This window comes from Microchirus variegatus (assembly GCF_963457635.1).
Source record: "Microchirus variegatus genome assembly, chromosome: 5".
Classification (NCBI taxonomy): Eukaryota; Metazoa; Chordata; class Actinopteri; order Pleuronectiformes; family Soleidae; genus Microchirus; species Microchirus variegatus.
The window spans coordinates 24125618-24147936 of record NC_139806.1 but is presented as its reverse complement, the minus strand read 5'-3'; the positions used below and the strand labels follow the sequence as shown (position 1 = coordinate 24147936).

The 22319-nt window shown below is 41.6% G+C and overlaps 4 protein-coding genes across 4 annotated transcripts; 3 read left to right on the top strand and 1 right to left on the bottom strand.

The window, feature by feature from the left end:
* The first annotated feature begins 126 nt into the window (after positions 1 to 126).
* Positions 127 to 3743, top strand: crcp (calcitonin gene-related peptide-receptor component protein). The gene is made up of 6 exons (XM_083889975.1): positions 127 to 283; positions 870 to 906; positions 1002 to 1100; positions 1228 to 1322; positions 2013 to 2070; positions 3095 to 3743. The coding sequence occupies exons 1-6, from the start codon at positions 276 to 278 to the stop codon at positions 3239 to 3241; spliced, it is 444 nt and encodes a 147-aa protein (XP_083746101.1). The 5' UTR covers positions 127 to 275; the 3' UTR covers positions 3242 to 3743.
* A 5426-nt stretch (positions 3744 to 9169) lies between these two features.
* tpst1l (tyrosylprotein sulfotransferase 1, like) lies at positions 9170 to 12618 on the top strand. The gene is made up of 5 exons (XM_083889225.1): positions 9170 to 9610; positions 10074 to 10232; positions 10323 to 10576; positions 11449 to 11650; positions 11839 to 12618. Exons 1-5 carry the CDS (start codon positions 9203 to 9205, stop codon positions 11872 to 11874), a joined length of 1059 nt encoding a protein of 352 aa, XP_083745351.1. The 5' UTR covers positions 9170 to 9202; the 3' UTR covers positions 11875 to 12618.
* A 1031-nt stretch (positions 12619 to 13649) lies between these two features.
* Positions 13650 to 21564, top strand: LOC310927006 (clathrin interactor 1-like; the record flags this gene model as incomplete). The annotated part of the gene is made up of 12 exons (XM_083889240.1): positions 13650 to 13690; positions 17196 to 17300; positions 17492 to 17588; positions 17735 to 17843; positions 18058 to 18312; positions 18661 to 18829; positions 19494 to 19710; positions 19797 to 19878; positions 20000 to 20077; positions 20223 to 20533; positions 20884 to 21067; positions 21179 to 21564. The coding sequence occupies 12 exons, from the start codon at positions 13650 to 13652 to the stop codon at positions 21562 to 21564; spliced, it is 2034 nt and encodes a 677-aa protein (XP_083745366.1).
* LOC310926669 (creatine kinase, testis isozyme) lies at positions 14895 to 16034 on the bottom strand (the record flags this gene model as incomplete). The annotated part of the gene is made up of 1 exon (XM_083888852.1): positions 14895 to 16034. The coding sequence occupies one exon, from the start codon at positions 16032 to 16034 to the stop codon at positions 14895 to 14897; it is 1140 nt and encodes a 379-aa protein (XP_083744978.1).
* Positions 21565 to 22319: the final 755 nt, after the last annotated feature.

The window sequence follows — 22319 nt, the reverse complement described above, 5'->3', positions numbered from 1 at the left end:
GCTACTGTCACTTTAAAAGAGTCACGTGACGTATTGCATGACTATAGCAGAGTGTGGGTGGTGGCCTGCTGTTGAAAACAAGTTATCATTAAAACATCGGTGTTCTGGAAATTAAAAAATATATCATGATTAAATATCATCATCGATTTTTATCATTGTTACATTATCGATAAACCTCAAATAAGGCGGTTTGATTCTGGCGGAACGTTTGACCTGGACTACATTTTCCTTACGGACGAGTATGTACAGCGGACCAAAACCGAAAGCCTGGCATTATGGAAGTGTAAGGTTCTTTAATATTTATTGACGTTGTTATCGACGTATGTTTATTATGTTGTTTGTAATGTCTAGTTTTTCACAAAGGGATAAACTTGTAGAAAGCTTAAGAATGTCTGCACTTTGTGGGAAACGCTTGTTCCGTGACTCATTTTAAAGTCTCTTGAGTCCGATTGTGGTCGAATGTAGGGATGGGACAGTAATTTAAGACTATTTATGAACTATGAAGCTGATAACAACACAAACAAATAATACATAAACCAAAAGTAATCATGTTGAGATTCCCCATAATTGTTTTAGTCACAAAAGAACATGCATTTCATGCAAACGTTGTGTATCCATCGATACATCACAACTTTATATCGATTTAAACCCCAGCATTAACAATTTGTCACTAAACAAAGTTCAGAGCTTTCAGCCACACCTCCTACTTCCTTCAGAGACCTGAGAGCTCAGGTGTCATCATGTCACTTCAGCAACACATGAGCATATATAGATCACAAGCATCTGACAGTCAGAATGTTGACCCTCTGGTTTTTCAAAGGTCAAAATAATGAACGTTGAGTGTGATACTTTCGTTTTCCTCTTTTCAGGAAAAATGCTAATGCTGCCATGCTCAGTAACTACGAGGTACGTTCTCCATCTCCCTTCAGGATTCTTTGTTTTAAATGAGGAGATGAAAAAAATACCTAATTGTCATATTTGATCATCTGTGTGTTTCGCAGGTGTTCAATCTCTTAACAGACCTAAAGGCTCAAAGGAAGGAGAGTGGGAAGAACAAAAACAGCTCCGGGCAGCAGAATTTAAACACCATCATGTATGAGGTCGGCTCACATTCTCATCTTCACTTCACTGATTTTAACCTCCTCTTTTTTTTGCCTGATGTGTCACATTTGCACTTTAGCAAAAGCTAATATGCTCGCTCTAAAAGCTCTATGTTTTTCAACACAGACACTCAATTACCTGTCAAAGACGCCATGCAGCAGACAGAGTCCAGAGGTGGTCAAAGAGTTCCTCACCACCATGATGCCTCACAAACTGACCAAGTTAGTATGGTCTCGCTAAGACCGATTTTCACGTTTTAAAGCTGCAGTGCGTAACTTTTGTGGATGATGTTATTATTCTAAATCTGTTGACTCTTTATGAACAGAAAGGATTATTGGTATGCTGTGCCCATCTGTTATCAGGCTCTGTCAAGCAATACTATCAGCATTTATACCATCACTGCTAAATTACTGGATTTGTGAGCGGTAGAATTAACATCTGAAACTTTTCGTGGGTGCATCTTTGTGTATTCAGTCTTGCTTCCCTTCTGTCTCAACGTTATCAGGATCGTGTCGACTAATTTGACTAATCTTGTTCATAGGGGTGGGAATCATAGGGTACCTCACGATGCGTGATACGCGGTCCAGGATACAATAATATCACGATGCAACGATTCTGTGATAATCACTATATTGCAAGACTATCTTGTAGCGATACATCACGACAACTGAAGAAAACAAAACAACTGTGGAAAGTTACAAGTGGAGGATTTCTCTATTTATTCACAACATAGAGAAAAAAGTGCATAAAGCGATGAATCTAACATATTTAACATAGCTTTCTCCCCCCTGTAAACTCCCTCTTTCATTTGAGCAGCAGCGCCGCCGTGAGGAGACATGAAGTAGCAAATATTTAAATGTTCTATTTAACATATAGACAGCGTTGATAATGTTTTGTCCTAATATCTTCAGGGCGGAGAAACTGCACATCCTGAACCACCGCCCGCAGACAGCAGTGGAAATCCAGCTCGTAAGTTTTCCTTTCACCAGTTAGTGTTATTACAGTACCTTGTATAAAATACTTGTCTTTATCTCTTTTTAACTGGTGTATGGTGTATTTGTCCAGAGTGTCGTTTACTGAAACTTTCAGAACATTTGCCTGCGTATCAGTTTCATGAGCACAGAACATACAGTAAGTGTCAAGGCATACAGATGTTGAGAGTTTCATACAGCAAATCCCTGGCGATATTTGGACTGAGGTGCAAAGCATCAGTCATACATTTACATGTACAGTTTCATCAAGCTAAGGCCGTTGTCTGAGTAAAAGTCTAAAGCCGTTGTCTGACTAAAGCATTCTCTGTTAAGTTTACTACTAGAATGATAGTATGTTATGACTCCTGTGAATTTTTAGATCCTTGTTGCTGTCATTTGAATTTGTCAGCATTCATATTGTGAAACTACACTATTATGATTGACGTTTTAGAGCCCAAACAAGTCCTCGATTAAGCGAGAAAATAATAGCCAGGTTAATTAAGATAGAAAGAGCATGATTGTTAGTTACAGCCCTAATATGGATGTCATTTAACGATGTGAGCTTTTATTGATCTTGGAAACAGCATTGTAATATTACATTTTTGCACATTGATATTTGTTATTATTTGTTATTAGTACTGTTGTTAAATGGAACTATACTAATGGATAATTGGACATTTGAACATACTGTTCCATGACTACTTTGCCCCTGAAAACAGGATTTAGAGAGTAATAATACTATTTGGTGCTGATCAGACAGTGTATAATGCGTCTTCAATCTTTTTTGTTAATAACACAACATCAGGCGGCTCATTAAACCAAAACGTAAAAGCTGTGAAGCTATACATGATGAGCTGAAACAGCATTAAACGTTAATACAGCCCCATAAAGCCAAAATAAAGCTTTACATTCAGGTTATAATTCTGTGCTGGTTCAAGACATTAAGTGGCCCCTTTTGCATTGTCATTGGATTAATTGTGATTTTTAAATAATTATTTTGTATTTTTTCTGCTTGCGTTCAGTTGGTGGAAGAGAGTGAGGAGCGTTTATCGGAGGAGCAGATCGAGGAGCTCATCCAGACAGTCGCAGGCATCCTTCCTGGTGACCCTGAGCAGGAAAACGCAGCTCCAGCTGAAGGAGAGATGGATGAAGGTGGTGAACAATCGTGACGTGACCCGCAGGTGAAGAACTGGAGTACATTGGACTGGACTGGCTGCATTTGCCTGGGTTCACTTTGAATCATTGTCAAACTGCTGACAGAGAAGATCCAAAATGGGTGCCCAACCATGGCTCAGTTTACCTGTTTCTTCGCTCCATATAACATAGGAAAAATTCAAACTGAATCATTTTGGTTTGTGGACAAAACATGATGTGACGACATTATTTCCAGTTTTTTTTGTTTTTTTAGAAACACTGACCCAACATTTTTCATCATCTGACGTTTTATAGACCTAATAAGTAGAAAATAACCCTAAAATCAATTGTTAGTTGCAGTCAAAGGAAATTAGCATATTATGATTTCAATGATGAATGTGCACAGTTTCATAAATGCAAGTTTTTGGACAGTGAGCCACACAAAGACTTGTTTTGTACCCGACCCGTCTACCTTATCGTTTAACACATGTTGTATTTTTGGTTCCTGGCATAATAATGTTAGGTTGCCAGTTTCAAAATAAGTGCTTTTGTAAAATGTGTGATTTCCAGCAATATAATATACTGTATGTCACTCATGCAATTAAACCTTCAGTTGGTCAGACCGCAGGATTAGAGTGGCTTTTTAATAATGACGACAGGAGACTTTTTAATAACACGGTCAGCAAGCAAGCGCGTCAATGCCACATTTTTGTTTTCGAAAAGGCCTGCAGGCATTTTCTGTATGTGGATGTGCTAAACAACACCTACGCAACGTATAAAAATGGGAACTTGTGGTTTTTGCATGGTGCAGCATCACAGACGAGGGAACTGGAGCTCAATCGCTACAATCTAAAAGTTTTATCATGATAGTGGTTCTTCCTTATTTTCCCTGGATTATCAGTCGGTCAGTGAATGCAACACTAAAATAAATACACCAGTGGAATGCTGTAAACATAACACATTGGTCATTATATCATTTAGGAGCTTGTCTTAAGTCTATAAGTGGTTCAATCATCGTTGTGAGATGTTACAGATTTGGATTAGGTTGTATTTCTGCTCAGGGATGTTGTGAAATAACAGAGGAAGGATGTGCTACTTTGGTAGACTCGTACTTTTCTCTTTTGGGTTTCCTGTTAATACATTACATCCATTTCCTGTTCTTACATAGTGTCTAAGATTGCAAATATTGTGTTGTTATGTTCAATACCTTTTACTCACACATGCAGGTATCTTATACACAAACAAACCCATGCGTAACACAGTTTAACCTCAATTACTCTCATTCTAGGTGCTGTTTAAATCCCAGCCATAGGAATGCCATATAAACACCTTTACACTAGTTAAAACTTGTGCAAATGGGTGTTTGCTTTTCAACACAGCAAATAATGTGGGGCGGAAAAACCTGCACGGTGGTTCAGGAACAAGTCTGTTCATGTTGTTGAGTAAGTCAACCAAAGTCCAGATTTTAATCTGATGTTTACACTTGTCTATGTCTGAACGGACACTTCAGAATATCTAAAGAAGAGTAAAAAGAAGAGTAGAAAGTTTAATTCTGGATTTGACTTGTATAAATATACATTTACAGCACTTAAAATACACTTAAATAACAAAGGTAAATCTGCTCTACATGCCCAAAGGCTGATAGAAAATCAGATTTAGTCTTAAAACTCTATTTGCTGTTTATTTAATGATGGTTTAATGATGTTTTTTCAATGTTCATGCTTGCTCTCCCAACTGCATTTTCCCTCTGCTTATTATTCACTAATATTTCAATAATGTTCACTAATATTTGACATCGAGTAGAGATTCCCCTAAGGGTTTTCTGAAGTTATTGCACAATGTGTGCCTTTATTGTTGTTTCACTGCTTTTGTGTTTTGTTGACAATCAAGAAACCAAAAAAAAAACAATGATCAGACTACCATAGTACTAGTAATAGTAATGTATAGTATTTTTTTAAATAGAGTAAGAAGTACGAAATATCAATATATCATAATCTATTATTTGAATAACATGTATCCAACTAAATTTAAATGAAATGCAGAGGGACAATTGTATCAAGTCGATATGCATGGACAATTATTGTGACAGCATTATGGTATCAGGCACATAACCTAAATACAAGAGGACATAAATACACAAAGAATGTGAATACAAAACTGTGTGAAAATACAGTCAAAATTAATCAAATTAGACGGGTAACCTAACTAAATCCCACGCTGAGATTTAATTTCCCCTGTGGGCTTTTAATTGAGAGCATACGAATCGATGAGGTGGAGTAATTTTAGCCTGGAGTGTGAAGCAGCGGAAGTAACAGTGGCGGAATTGCCCTTTAACCCGCCCACCAATCTGATTCCTCCAGACAGATGCGATGTCGAATTCAGAGCGTCCCATCGACCAATCAGCGCTCAGTTTGCTCTGCCTGTCTGCGCTCGTGCTCACTGTGTTTTTTTCCCACCTAAACGACAGAGACGGTACAAACTTCAGTGTATGTGTGTGTATGTGTTTTTTAAATCACGAAATGGCGCAGACGTTTCCGCTGTGTGACCTCCACCGGTAGCGTCTCCTCATGAAGGTAAACGGCGTCGTATCTGTGCGGAAACAGGAGCTCTTCGTTCGTATGTTAGTCGTGTTTTTCCTCGAGATTTGGGCAGTTTCACAGACACTGGTGAGTGAACACATTTCACATTTCTTATCACAGTTGCAATAAAACGCTTGTTAGCGAAGCCTCGCCGTGACACTTTGGCGTTAAATGACGCAGTGACAGGTGTGTGTTGGTCCGCTGGTCCTGTCACGGACGGTTAGACTGATAACAGGTCATTCACCTGGAAGCTGACCGCCTCGGGTACATTTTTTCGCAGGCAAGACGCATCCTGAATTGAGGCCAGATGTTCGTGGCTGCTGGGCTTTCGCTTCGTAATCCCGTTAATCTGCCGTAATACACACAGTTGGGCTGCTGTGTTATTGTAGCTTTGCCCAGTTTACCTTTCCACCATGCGTCTAGTTTGCGCAGAAGTCAACAGGATCTACTTGCCAGTATATGTCGACCGATATGTTTTTTTCCTTTGAAGATATTGCCGATATATGATATATCTGACCAATTTTATTTCTCCTTCATCTGAAAAAATAGTCAAAGCAGACCTGGTTTGAGTGGTCTTGGATTTGTTTGATTTTGACAGCAAACATTAGTGCCAAATTGAATACTTAATTAATCGATTATTACACCTATTTAGATAATTGATAATTCTTACATAAAGCATTAAAACAGGTCCTCTGATTTTTCAGCTATTAAAGATGACATTTTCTGGACCAAACGTTTGCAGCCCTAGCAAAAATCTTCATCTAATGTGCAGGAGTTTTGGGCCTGGGAATCTGTACCAGTGCAATATGTTCATGATTTGATTATTGTGTGATTAATTGTGTGCAGAAAGAACCCCAGGTTCCCCACACAGCTAAAGTCATCTAATGGAGACCATTCAAATAAATGTATGCACAAATAGAATCTTTACAACAATTTGAGCTGGAGTGAAGGTAAAATGTGGAAGTTGCACACTCTCCCGCTGTTTCCCTACTTCAGCAGGAAATCAGTGTCAATGCTCCCGACTGTGAGTAACAAAAAGGCTTTCTTGACAACCTGCAGGTTACTTTATGTCACCAGTGTGCATAACGATATCCACAAAGCCTCTTCAGTGAAAAGGCATCAGTTGTTCATGATGCAAATGAAGATTGAATTCATTTGACGTTTTTCCCCACCACTGAGGAGGATGTAGCAGAAAGCAAAGGGAAGGACTGTAATACGATATCTCAAAATATTAACTTAAGCTTAGAGTTGCATATTTTTGTTACACTTTGGCAGGAAGTCAATACTTCCTTGTAGGAGCCAGTATTGAGTTAATTTAGTTTCAGGTTAGTTTAAATGATTAATGCAGGTTTACTATTCTTGCAAGGAAAGGAGCGTGGCTTTGTGGAGCTTTGATGTTATTTTAGCATTTTTGTAAGTTGATGTGTCTGTTACGCTATGTTTCTACCTTCTTATCTTCCACAGGAGGGTTGGGGGAGGGGTCTGCTGTGCCGATCTCAGCTGATATATGGTGATAGGCGGGGTACACCAGTTCGCCAATCCATCGCAGGGCCACAACGGGTCAATTTAGAGTGACCAATTTACCTAATCCTTAATCCCCATATTGCATGTTTTTGGACTGTGGGAGGAAGCCGGAGAACCTGGAGAAAACCCACGCACACACAGGGAGAACATGCAAACTCCATGCAGAAAGGCCCTCGAACCCAGGTCTTCTTGCTGCAAAGGCAAGAGCGCTAACCACTTTGCCAACCGTGTGGCCGAGGTTACATTATATTACTGTTAAATCAATAGATCGTCCTTCACGACCTGGAATATCAAGGGAATATTTCTGTGTGTTGTTGATCCTAAAGAAGCTTGGATGCATGTGGATAGAAGGCAACAGTTTGCTGTTCTCAGACTGCATGGTCACAAGCTGCCATTTTATTGTTATTATTGCCTTTTTTGTTGATTTGTTGCTGAACAGAGAACATCGTGGCCTTTTCAAGGCCACTTTTTATAGAGCTGTCACAGACAGTATCTGCAGCTTGTCTTTCTGTCTTACCTGAAGAGATAGTTATGGTCTTTATTATTCACATTTTCAGAAGTCATTGTTTCTGCCGCTTCTATAATACATAGCTATTCATGAGAATTCTTTTTTATTTCTTAATGTGTATAAAACCTTGTGTGCAGCAAAGCCTTTCTCAAACCATTGGTCTAAATCTCCAAGTGGCTTAATCTCTGCATAGAAGCATATTACAATTACACATAAAGCTTCTGTATACCACTGGATTTAGCACGATTAATGCAGCATTCAAGAAAGCATCCCTACTGCCAGGTCGAGATGTCCTCATTTCCAGCTGTTTTTCCTGTTTGCTTTCATGGTCAGTCTGAATTTTATGGGCAGGCTACTCTTGCACGGATAGACGAGGATTTCCCACGTTGCATCCAGATGTGACGCTCCCTTCGCATCTATTCAAACAAGATGAAAAGGGGACATATTGCATTTAGCTTCTCCACGCAACTTGCTATTTGTGTTATGAATTGGTGTGGTTGTAGAACTATATTGTTATTAAAGTCAGAGTAATGAGGGCTCTGTTTGTTTGTCAGGCTTGTGTGTTTTGTCATAGTAATAATAATAGAAGTAATGAAACTACTAATGCGTTGGGAGATAAAAGGGGAAGTAGCATGTACGCCTTGTGTGGTAATAAACAAATGGCTCTGCGTTTCAACGTGGCAGAAACTGTCAGCACAAATGAAAACATGAGGAGGCTGTAATTAGCGTGTGCAGATACACTGTCTCAGAGTGTGTTTGCATTTCATGCCGCAGTGAATTTTGATATGGCTTCAGAGTCTGTGGCCGCCTGCCAGATGGAAGTTGCAGAATTGCATCTTTGTAAACAGAGTGGATGCTTTTCAGATCCTTTGGAAGTGTGTGCATGTGTTCTTGGCAGAAATAACACAGCAGCCAGCCACCATTGCACCCTTCTTACTGATTCCACAGTAGCACATTCATGATCATTTTTGCACTTAGTAATTTTTAAACATTTGGAAAAAGATAAATAATTTTTGTTTTGTTGCTTAGTAAGTCATGACATAATTATGTAAGAGGATTTACAGTTTGGTTTTAATAGTATCAACTAATTCTGGTGCAAATCTTTCTTGTGTATTTATACTGTAGGGACAATGGATGAAAGAAATGGTCAGCTGTGGAATGCAACAAGCCTGCATCTTTCTCTCTAACACGAGGACCTACCGAGGAGTGAGGAGTCCCAATCAGCATCTGACTGCAGCCCCCTGGCCTCTGTCCAGGCTTACTCTGCATCTCAGCTGCACTCTCGTCCCTTTCTGACTGTCAAACTACATCTAACTGGCTTTTACTGAAATTGAAGGCGCCCCTAATTCTCATGCCCTCTTGACTCCCAAACGCACCCAGCCACCATGAGGACCAGCAGGTCAAGTCTGCTGCTGGGCTGCGTGCTCCTTTGTTCTGCGTCCCTGCTCTACCTGGGCATGAGTGGGATTGAGTGCCCTCAAAAAAGCCACCGGCACCGATGGATGGAGCTCAACCTGGGCTCAGTCAATCAGAGCCTGCCCCTCCCTGAACACTTCCCAGAAGAAACACCGCTCATCTTTATCGGAGGCTTTCCCCGGAGCGGCACCACGCTCATGCGTGTCATGCTGGATGCCCACAATGCCGTACGCTGTGGTGAAGAGACCCGAGTGATCCCTCGCCTCCTGGCCATGCGGGCCACCTGGAGTCGCTCTGTTAAAGAGAGGATACGATTGGAGGAGGCAGGCGTCACTGACCAGGTGTTGGATTCAGCGGTGAGAGCGTTCTTGTTAGAGGTGAGCTGCTCAGTACCGATTTATCTGTTGGGCTGATTAATCTATATTTTATTAATTGTCCAATTATTACAAATAACAAATGATTGATTTCAGAAACTTGACAAATGTTGTCAGTAAAAAAAATTCTGTTAAATTATGTATTTAATATTAAGCTTAAACATCATTTTTATTGAAAAGGCTGTTTATAATTGCACTACATGTGCAGACATTTTGTTTTTCATGCACTCCAGCTTCCTCACACAATCCAGCCTTCAGCTCAAATGATAAGTGGTAGTTAATGAAGTAATAACAATAATACTGATTTATCCACTTCTTCTTTTCAAGTTTTCTTAGTTCACACTTTTTAGAGCCCACTGTTTTCAAAGCTGCACAAATTGTTAAAATAAATAAGGGCTAATCTACATTAAAAGTTAAGAACATAGCTTAGTTAAAATAGTCACTGTTGTCCCATGTGTATTTCTAGGTGATAGTCGGCCATGGAGAACCTGCACCTCGCCTTTGCAATAAGGACCCTTTTGCCTTGAAGTCTCTGTCATACCTGGCTCGCATCTTCCCGAAAGCAAAATTTGTGCTCATGCTACGAGACGGGCGGGCAACAGTCCACTCCATGATATCACGCAAGGTACACCGGTTTACTGTTACCAGGACAAACCTGACAAGTTAGTTCCAGCGCGAACACCTTTGATTGTTAATATGATGTCTCCATTCATAGGTCACCATCTCTGGCTTCGACCTGACCAGCTACAGGGACTGTCTGACCAAGTGGAGCAGCGCAGTAGACACCATGTTCAGCCAGTGCCAGGCAGCGGGGAAAGACGTATGTCTGCCTGTTCACTATGAGCAACTTGTCTTGTATCCGGAGGTGGAAATGAGGAAGTTACTTCAATTCCTAGACCTGCAGTGGGATCTGTCAGTGCTGCACCACGAGGAGCTGATCGGAAAGGCTGGTGGTGTGTCTCTGTCCAAGTGAGTACTGTATGTGCTGTGTAAGCAGACACCACGCTGATCATCTCTTAGCTGCAGCGGTATCAGCCGTGCAGATGGCTTCAGTTGACATTTCACAGAATAAGCAATAAAAACACAGTAACAGGTGATGCACAATGGTAGAAAAATATGAAAATGATAAATCAGCAAAAAAAACATGCATTTCTAGGAGCAGATTATTCAAATAATGACCGTCCCAATGAATTACATGCATTTTCTTCTTGACAGTACTTTATGTGGATGAAAGAAAGGTGACACAGGTCATTTAAAACTCGGATCTATAGATTGATTTGTCCACAGCAGCAAGTCAAGAGAGCAGAGTCAGGAATGAAACCCCTGTCAGTGACCTGTGAGATATTTTGACCTGTTATTTTGATCTGCTGTTGCAAGTCGAAATCAATGAGGCCAGGTTAAAAAAAAGGACTCGATACTCGACGATAAAACAATTTGTCAAGGATATGATCGCCTGACAAAATTGTAGATAATTATTTGTATAATGCTCATGGCTTTTTTCTTGATTTGTCAGTTCATCATTTTGGATGCAAAATATGACATTTTATTTGTTAATTCTTAATTTTTGTCCTAAAGATATGCAGTTCTACCCAGCTTATTTTCACAATTTTAATAATATCATTGACATTAAATTGATTAAAGTGGTAAACTTTGATTCAGCTTTCATGAACTAATGATTTGAGCTGTAGTCTGATGTTTATCTTGATTTTCTTTAGGCTGAAGACTTTGTGTCATTATTATTGTTATTTAGGCATTTTGAATTCTCTGTATTGGCTCATTTGCTTGTGAGATTTTCTATGTATATATATTTATTAAAGACGCTGGTGTTTGTGTCCATGCAGGGTCGAGCGATCGACGGATCAGGTGATTAAGCCGGTGAACACAGACGCCCTGTCCAAGTGGGTGGGACACATTCCCTTTGACGTGTTAAACGACATGGCTGAAATCGCACCCATGCTGGCTCGTCTCGGTTACGACCCTCACGCTAACCCGCCAAACTACACCAGATCAGAGCCCTTGGCATCTCCATTCGACGACTCACAGGTGAGATTAAGACAAATGGGCTAATTTCTTCTTTCTTTCTCTTTACTCGGTGTAAAACAACCGAATTTAGGAAGCAATGTATTTTTTTATTATTATTCCATTTTTGTGGATGTAGATTTCCTCTTCATTTTTATTTTGCTTTTTAATTTCTACTCATCAGTAAACTCTGAATCTTTTCTTTGTCTTAGGGTTCGAAAACAGCCGGATCTTCAAACTCCAGTTAAGGAAAAGGAGGAAAATCCAGTTGTTTTTCCCAGGCTCCACGATATGAATGCACCTTTAACAGAACCAGCTCTTCAGTAATTATATCTTATATGAAGATTTTTTTAAACTGTCCCATGTGTATTTTTGACTTGTTACTAAGACTTGAGTGCAGTGTTGTCTCTGTTTACAGCTGGAGGATTTTAAAATCCAGATTCCTGAAGTGGTTTTGTGTTCAAATCACTTGAGGGCCTGATTCACACTGGCTGTGGCTGTTTTCATTTCAGTGTCCATGTGAACAAATAAGTGTTGACATTGTAGCTGCAATTGTACTTAAAACTGCTCCTTTTACAATCATTTTAGCTGAATCTGAATACATGAAAAACATAAATATTATATTTTAAAAGCAATTTTAGCAGCTGTGCAGATTCTCTCTCTCTTTGTTTCAGTAAATACGCCACACTAAATTGTGTGGCGTTTTCTGTCTATGATAAATCAGAAAGTTAAGCCATAATCACATTGGTGGTGAGGGGAGACAGTATTGCAGTGCACGTATGCAGGACAGCCACGATGCACACCCAGTGTGAACCGGGCCTTACACTGTATCTGAACCCCTTGAGGTTCACTGCTTCTCTTTGCATTCTCCGATGTGTCCTTCACAGTGAACAGACATTTCAATGCATCCTTACACCTCGTACCTGCAAGTATTCCAGCATGTGTGTCGGTCGTCATGGCTTCTCCACAAATGTGAATGTGTCTTGACACAAACCTTTTACTTACCGAGATGTCAGTCAGTGTCCATGAAGCATAATGACTGTATATTTTTTAAAGATGTACATTTATTTTCTTAATAAATTATTTTGGTGTTGACCATTTGCCATTCAGGAGGATGTTTACCCTGAAATGAGGATTTGTAATTGTTGTATGTTGTTGGACATGGATTAAAAAATGGCCTAAATGTCACCTTTATAACTGTAATTAGTGCTTTTTATTTCAGTGGAGATAAGTGGAGATATACTGCCATCTAGTGGTGCAAAATGTAAACAAACTGACAGGAAATTTGCTAATATTGCTGTAAATATGGTTGAACGTGATTTAAAGGGACATACGACATTTATTTGCCCATTGATTGGGGCCACCGAGCATCTAGTCTGGCCAGTATTGATCTTTAAAAGTCTAAAAAACGATTCAAATGAGCTTAAAATTATATCACAAAATTCCATCATGCTATTGCAATGACAGATATTTCACAGAAAATTAAAAGTGTCTGTGTTGACATGGAACAACATAAACTTCCATTTAATTTATGATCCAAAAATTAATTTAAGACAAAAAAAAAAACCTCCATTATAAATTAATATTATGTGGCTGGTATGTTGCCCACAGGCCACATTCTCTGAAACGTCAATTCTTGATTTAATTTACACATTATATATGCATATTTCGTATGGGAATGGTATACACTATACACTACTACATAAATCATATATACACAACTATACGCCTTATATGTGTATATGTTTCATATATATATATTTTATATAAAATATGATATATATATTTTATAATATATGAAAGCGAGCGTGGACGTTTCAGTGACGTAGGCAGGACGTTTCCGTAGCAACTGGGGCCGGTCCGTTAACCGCAGCGGCCGTACAACACCCAGGGCCCATCGTGGAGCTCAGGGAAGGGGGGGGACTGTCGTTGTCAATAACCGGATACCACTGCTGTCTTGTGGGGCGTCGAGACACGGGGGTGACGCAGTATTGAGGCGGCGAGCCCGCAGTCCCGTGCGGAGATGCTAAATATGTGGAAAGTCAGAGAGCTGGTGGACAAAGCGTGAGTACCGCGGAGCAGGTGGATGCTAAGCTAACCGGCTGCAAGTACTCGGGCATCATCAGCAGCAGCTTTACCCGCCGACCTGAGAGGATACGGGCCGTGACGTCACGGACCTAGCCCTCAGCTGTTAGCCTAGCTGGCTACTTGCCAGTTTTCATCCTTGTAGCGTATATTTGCTGTACATGTGTGTCTTAGAGATGCACCTGCTCTTGTGTCCTTTCCCCCCCACTATGGTACGCATGGGATATGAACCCCGCGATATTTTAAACCGGAAATCGAGTTGTTTCCTATCCCTAATGAAAGCTATCTAGCTAGCTAATTCGGCCATCATTTCTAAACCCAGCTCGGCTGTGTTATTTGTGTTCTGTTGCTGCTGATGTTGCTGGAATACGCACGGTGATGCTTTCACCTGACATTTCACTTTGAGTATCAAGTGCAGTATTAGTGGCTGCTAGTTTACAGCCAGTGACTAGATAATTAACAGTTCCCTGCCAATTAGTTACCCATCATGCACCGTGCCCTTGCCCCCCATGGTCCTGAGCACAAACAACAAAGCTTAAAAAAACGTGTCATTTGTTTTTAAAGCGCTGCTGTTGTGATTATTTTCTTCATGGAGTTATGTTTGTGATTGTTTGTATACGTTTGGGACCCCCACACCCAAAAAAGAAGAAAGACAGTTTATTCTATATTAAATCTATTTATTATGACCATACAATACATATTGATAAACTATCATTATCATAATATCATGTCATCAAGGGATAATTGAGCTGAAGGGACATACTTCATCATCAACGAGATTCTTTGGTGTCCATTCAGATTGTATCACTAAGTTATTACACAATTCCAAAAAATCCAAGTGGACAGACTATAAAGGTCTATATAATCAACATAGTACAAGTAGCATTTCATTCGAATCAATATTTACTATTTTCTTTTACTCCCTTGAGATTAACCAAAATCAATATACCAACTAAACTAAAAGAATGTGTATTTGTCTCGTTATTGTGTAAATCTAAGGCTGTCATTTTCCTTTAACGACACAGTTAGCAGAGGTGTTTCATGGCGCCCTTCTGGATATCCTCCTTCTTTTCCTTCTTCTCCATGTTTCCTTCTTTCCTCTGCCTCCTCTTCAACTTCTCCACAACTTTCCCCCGTAACCTATCTGAGGGTAGAGTTGAGGAGGCTGTGTCTCAAATGGCTTTTACTTCTGGGCGGGCATCAGGTCGTCAATGGACTGTCCCGCCTCCAGCTTCTTCTCCATTTCGATCAGCAGCTTGACTCCGTCGACCACCATCTGCACCAGATCCACCTCAGAGAAGCCCAGTCTGTCAGCATTCGAGATGTCAAACACTCCTCCCACAGCATCGGTGTCCACGCCACCTGTTCCACGTTTCTGGAGCCTCATCCTCTTCAGGACCTCATCAAAATTGGCGTTTTTGCTCACGTTTGGCAGCTTCACATGCACACCTGCACGCAGACCAGTGCCCAGGTTAGACGGGCATGTGAGGACGTAGCCCAGGTGTTCATTCCACATGAAAGCCTGGCCTTTTTCCTTGAACAGGTTCTCGATCTGGGTTAGGCCGGTGCAGAAACGATTGAACACCTCTTTCATGTTGCCTCCTGTCTGCATGGAGATCACACGCAGGTGGTCCTCCTCATTCACCCATACCAGAAACGTCTTGTTGTCGTTGTGCCAGATACCCCTGCCATCGGGCCAGTCACGAGCCATCCCTGCGGCCAGCAACAGAGGAGACACGGGCTTATCGAACAAAAAGTGATCATCAATAAGCTGCTGCTGCTCAGCATCTGTCATGTTCTTCAGGGCGTAGTATTTCCCGTTCAGGTCTCCGCTCAGGGAGGCCAGAGCTTCGATGGAGAGTTTCTCCACGGCGCGCCTCTCGCCTCGGGTGCAGTGTGGTGGCAGGGAGAGGCCACGGACGCTGCGTCCTGTTCGGACACGGGAGCTCAGGACATAGTTGGGGTCGAGGTCATCACCACCCTTCAGGTTGTCAGGGTTGATGTCGGTCTTGTGCTTGTCGGTGGGTTTGTATCCTCCATGTCTGTCCTCAATGATGGGGTCCATCAGGTCCTTGAACACTTCATAAGTCTCCTCATCACCGGCAACGCAGCCCACGGTCATGATGAAAGGGTGGCCGGGATTATCAACCCCTGTCTGAATCACGTTGTCGATGGTGAAGCCATTGGGTGTAGGCTGCTCTCTCAGCTTCCTGTACATGTCCAGGGTTAACACCTTGGCCATGTGGTTGTTGTGCTGACTGAGATCTGGGTACTCTTCTTCAGCAGACATGTTCTTGTTCATACACTCACAGGTGTTTGCCATGTTTTCAGTTTGTTTGGATTTTGTCAAGGAAAAAGATGTGAATGTCTTCTCTTTCTGGAGCTCTGATGTTAAATTCTAGCGGTTAGTGGGTTAGTAGCAGTGATCTTTGTTAGGGTTTATAGTGTTTATCAAACAAGTTTGCCTTTGATGATACTCGTGACATCACTAATGATGCAAGGCATGATCTGACATATTATGTGACACATTCTATTCGTAACATTTGACAAGCAATGGGGAGGGCCTGCTAACTTTATAGTCTGCCCTGACCTGGTTGTTGAAAACTAATGTTGCCTATTCAGGGTTGAAAAACCTCAAATTCATTATAAAACAACCTTGATAAGAAAACAATGATGAAGGAGGGAAGTCGAGAGAATGAAAAATGGAGGAAAAGGCCACAAAAAAGTAAAGAGATGAAAGGAAGAGAGAACATGAAGATGTAATAGACACCAGTTGTATATTAGCATCATCAGCTGTCGGTCGCGCCCGCCGGTCATGATGAATACACTCCATTATTGATCTACCTCAATAGAGCTGGCAGTGGCAGCCTTGGCTTTCCGTGCACATTCAGAGTCATGTTATAATAGAGCCCTTGATGTTTGTCTGCCTCATCTGTTGGTGATAACGGAGTCAAAGGCATCTGGTATTGTCTGTTAACTCGAGTAATGGCAGTTGAACGGTGAGAGAGAGAAAAGAACAGGGTAATAAAGAGGTTTGATGATACAACTTTGAAGAATGGGCCGAAGGATTTGTAGTTAAAATAGTGAAAGAGGTGGGGTTTTTTTCCTGTTACGCTGTTCTTTTCGGCTTTTTTAGCTATATTGTTGCGTAAAGCATGTCGTAATGAAACACACTAGATGCATTTACCATCAAGCCACAACCTGCTGTTCCAAAATCAGAATTCTCCACCTGTGTAGCAAATGAATATCTGAAAAACTGCAATATCAGCGCAAAAGTGATTGATTTCTTATCTTAAAAACGATTTGCATCCTCAGCCTGAGGTTGGGGCTGGGCCATATATCGATATTATATCCATATCAAGACATAAGACGCATCTTTTTTCCCTCCTCTCAGCCTCTTCGCATATGTATATAGTATGTGTTTCAGGATGTCAGATGGCACTGCTGTTTTATGATGAAACCCATGTGTTATGTGTATCAACAGCACCAACGTGGTGATGAACTACTCGGAGATCGAGTCCAAGGTGAGAGAGGCCACCAACGATGATCCCTGGGGACCATCTGGACAGCTGATGGGAGAAATAGCCAAGTATGTAGGACATGCAAATAGACGGTTGCTGTATCTGTATGTAAACGCGTGCACAGATGCTTTCTCTAAGGCAGCAGAGAAAGGCTCCCCTCCTTTGATCTTATTCTGCCTTGCTTTACTTTCACAGGTTTTCTCAGTGTATTCTTCTGTGCTTTAGAGGCTTTTGTTAATTTCGATGTTTGCGTGTGCAGGTCTACCTTTATGTATGAGCAGTTCCCAGAGGTGATGAACATGCTGTGGACCAGGATGCTCAAGGACAACAAGAAGAACTGGAGGCGAGTCTATAAGGTGAGGTTCCACTCTGGTGGGCGGTTTGGTTTGTTGTTCTCCAGATGTGCTGGTGTCGTGCATCTCCTCATTATATTTGCGATGTATTCTGATTCTGTGTTCCCTCCATCTCATGCTTTCTCTCGTTTTATTGCTTTCTCTCCCAGGCATTGCTGCTGCTGGCTTATCTGATCAGGAATGGGTCTGAAAGAGTAGTCACCAGTGCCAGAGAACACATTTATGACCTGCGATCATTAGAAAACTACCACTTCATTGGTGAGTTTCTGGACTTAAACTCTTGGTGCACATTTGACTCATTCCAGACTAACATTGAGCAATTTTGTATTGAGTTTGTACATACAAGCATGAATACAGTTCATGGTAAAATGAAACCTTGAATGATAAAAAAATATGACCTGATTGGGATTCTATTAAGAGGAAAAGGTCAGAAGTCATCGGTGTGGGTGTTCTTCGCTGTGTTTGTTTGTAGATGAGAATGGAAAGGATCAGGGCATCAATGTGCGTCAGAAGGTGAAGGAGATGGTGGAGTTCGTCCAGGACGACGACAGATTACGGGAGGAAAGGAAGAAAGCGAAGAAGAACAAAGACAAATACATCGGAGTCTCCTCTGACAGTATGGGAGGTGGAGGAGGTGGTGGTGGTGGTGGTGGTGGAGTCGGAGGAGGAGGAGGCGGCGGTGGAGGAGGCGGCGGTGGTGGCGGCGGCGGTGGCGGCTGTAAAAACTGTATGTAATGGTGATTAAAGTGATAACTGTAAATCCACAGGGATTAATAATATATTTGTTGTTTGAAATATGTATTTATTGATGATCCTCAAGAGGCCAAAATGATTGTTGATCAGTATAATGGGAAGTTATTTGACCCAACCCTGTGGAGACTGAAGTTATTGAATCTTCCCATTTACTTGATATTTTTGATATTTCGATAAGCTTTAAGTATTATCTTAATAAATCAACACAAATGTAATAAGTTTGATTATTGATTGTTGAACTTACATGCTTCATTTACCATGTCAAGATTTGCTCTTTTACATATTTATAATACGCGTCCGCCTCTCTTCGCCTTCTTTGCAGCGAATGAGTTGGATCGGAGTAAGTGGGACGAGGACTGGGATAAGAGCAGAGGAGCTTTTCCCTTCAGCGAGAAGCTCGGAGAGATCAGCGACAAGATCGGCAGCACCATCGACGACACGCTCAACAAGTTCAGGAAGAAGGAACGAGACGACTCGCCTGACAGAATCAGGTGAACAAACACACTCACTCTCAGACGTGAGCGCCTGTTTGAACTCATGGAATGTTCTTAGAGAGAGGTAGTAGACAAATTAACTATGCTGCCTTTGGCCACTTTTTTTAATAATTGGCATCGACCATTTAGTATGTAATCGATCAGCCTATTGTTATAATAGATTTATATAATAATAATGCTGCTAAATTCACAAAAATATTTTAATCCAAAAGATTTGTGTACAGTCTCCAAAGCAGGTGGACGTTGCTTCTCTTTGTTGCACAGGACGTTTGATACTGGAGCATTAATGTTTTTATTCTCTTCAAATACTGACAAGCGGTAAAATTCACCTGCTTTGGTCACCACTAAAGCGTGTGTTTGTCTGAACCTTATTTAAATTAGGAAGGTTGTCAATTGCACATTTTCCTGTGTGGTGACAACAGTATATAGATATTTTTATGGCTTTACATGCACTTAAATATGTAGTTTATAGTATAACAGCCAACATCTACGCTGATTCCAAAAGGTTCGCTTCAGCGAGTGAAAAACCCATATCAGTCAAACACTAATACCGATGTGCTTTCTTCATAATAGCTGCATTTTGTACAAAGACATGGTTCAGGAATAACGGCTAAACCTCCCGACTTCTGTTTCTCATGTGTCCATATTGTGGTTGCCATAGTGACAACGAGGAGGACCGAGCATCTCGAAACGGTCGTCAGGAAACCCTGGAGTTCAAAGACGAGGAGGAGACGGTCACGACGAAGAGTATCCAGATCACACAAGCGACAGAAACCACCACCACCACCACGCGGAAACGTAGTGGCGGCTCAAGCAACAAGACTCTGGACCTCGGTGCTGCAGCTCACTACACTGGAGACAAGAGTCCAGATGAGAAGGTACTCGTGTTCACGCTCGCATGTTTCCAAAAGTGACACACAATGGCAGCAGCTCATGTTTTTACTGCCTTCTCTTCCCTTGTTAGTCATCAGCCAAGCAGTCATCCAGTAGTGGCCTTGCTGACCTGTTAGAGATCGACCCTTCATCCCGTCAGAGCACCACAACAGGTAACAACGAACATCTACACTCCCAAAGATAAGGATGACATGGCTTTAAAGCATCGGGCCATAGTTTGAGTTGTCAGATTCTTGCTTTTTTATGAATACAGATGTTTTTGTCTCCATCCAGGTGGAAGTTCAGACCTCATTGCTGGATTTGCTGACTTCTCCTCTCCTGCTGCCTCAGCCAGCCTCCCAACCTCCACAGGTAACTTTCATCATAGACAAATGAATTTCAAATGCAGAAAAAGTAGATTTTAATAAACAAGAATGTGGATTTAGGACAGCATCGGGCAATTGTTGTCATACTTCTGATGTCCTAATTAAACACGTCACTCCTCTCCTTTGACCAGCTGCTGCATCATCCAATGCAAATGGAGAATTTGGAGACTGGAGCGCCTTCTCTGCCAATCCTTCCGCTTCATCCAACGCTGCTCCATCTCATCCCATTACTGACCTGTTTGGCAGCGTCCAGTCGCCCAAAGCCACAGGCTTGAACCCTCCCCCCGTCCCTCCCTCTGCAGAGTTGTTTGACCTGATGGGTGGAGTTAATCAGTTAACCAATCCACACGCAACACTGAGTGCGTCTCAGAGCCTGACTTTCTCTCTGGGAGGAGCAACACCAGGAGCATCTGTCGCCATGCCACTGTCTCGCTCACAACAGGTAAGTGAAGTACACGTCTTCATCAAACATTGACCAGCATAGGTTATAATAACAAAGGTCCAGTGTGTAACATTTAGCAAGGTTTATAAAGAGATACTGGATATTCTATACTATAAATCACTTTATATAGTACTTTAGTACTTCTAGAGTTTTGAGAAAGACAAACCAGCGTGTGCATTTCAAGTTACAATCTGCAGGTTCAGACCAGACCATTAGTTGTCACAAATTCTTACACACTGGGCCTCTAAAATTCACACTAAATTGAACATTAGCTCTTTTTCGATGTGTATTATTTTATATATAATATTGTGTGTGTTTATCAGAGTGTAAAATATGTGATTTTTTTTCAGAGTTTGGGAGCCATGACATCTCAGCAGCCATTAGGACAACAGCAGAAGGTCGGGGTTGGAGGTCAAGGGTCGTTGGGGTCGACGTGGTCCGATCCTTCTGTCAACATCAGCCTGGACTTCCTGTCAGCTGGCCTCAACCCCAGTAAGACGCCACCCACTCTCAACAACATCATCCAGCAACAAGGTACAGCATTTTGTATGCAGATTTGTGCGTTTAAGCTAGAACACATCATGTTTAGATCAGTGTTATAATTTGACATAATTCATAGAATAAAACTCTTCCCCGCTTGTGCAGGAGTTCCTCCCATCAACCTGTTGGCCCAGAACTTCGGAGGACTGAACCTGAGCTCCCCACCTCATGTGACACCCATCAGACCGCCAGCCAATCCCATGATGGCAGGCAGTGCCATGGCGATGGGTATAGCAACTGGCATGTCTGCGTCTTTGGCTGCGGGTATGCCACCTTCAATGACCTCGGGTACCATGGGGATGAGCGGGATTCCTGTAAACCAAGGCATGATGGGAATGAACATGAGCATGAATATGGGCATGACCACTCCAGTGATGATGGGTGGCATGGGAGCACCAGGAGTCGGGATGGGCCTGACTCACTCCATCGCCCCAGCTGTGGTTCCACCCAAACAAGATGCCTTTGCTAACTTTGGCAGTTTTGGGAAATGAAGGAGTGCGAATGAGTGTGAGTGTGAGTGTGCATGTCTGACACATACGAGAGTGTGAACCACAGAAGGACTGCTGTTCTCGAAGACAACCTTGCATGTTTCTCTGCTTCTGCTCCTATGGGGGAAGTGGCATCAGTCTTATCCTGTCTGATGACACACTCTGTGGTACACTGGAGAGTAGTGCTGAAACTATCTCCCTGTGTTTTTCTGACAGAAAATACGACTATGATTTGATTTGCCACACCCACTAGTGCCCCCTCGCCTCCTGCTACTTTTCCCTTAAGAGCAGGGAAGCTGTCAACCCACAGCGATTAGTCACAACTTTGCTGTGGAAATAAAGGTACCTGTCTTTACCCATTTTTAAAAAAAATCTTATATATAAACTGCAGTATATCCCGCTTCCTAACAAAACATTGCAAAACATTTCTCTCTGTAACCACATTCAGGACTCAGTCAGTCAGGTTAACTCAGATGAAACTGGCATTGCTGCCTTAATTTTCCATTCAGGAGAACAGGAGAACATCTTTATTTATAACTTTAAAACAGTTCAGTCAAAAAGTGAACTCACTCTGTTTTTACAATATGTGGATCATACAGAATCAATACTTACAGCAGGGGGCAGGATAGGGTTATGTAGTTTTGCAGCCTGCACAGCTGGATGTGCAGTAGGACACCTAGTTTATGTATAACAGGTTATTCTTATCCTCAGTCTGTTATTAATGCCTGATTAAAGTGACAGTCAGTATTTCAAACATT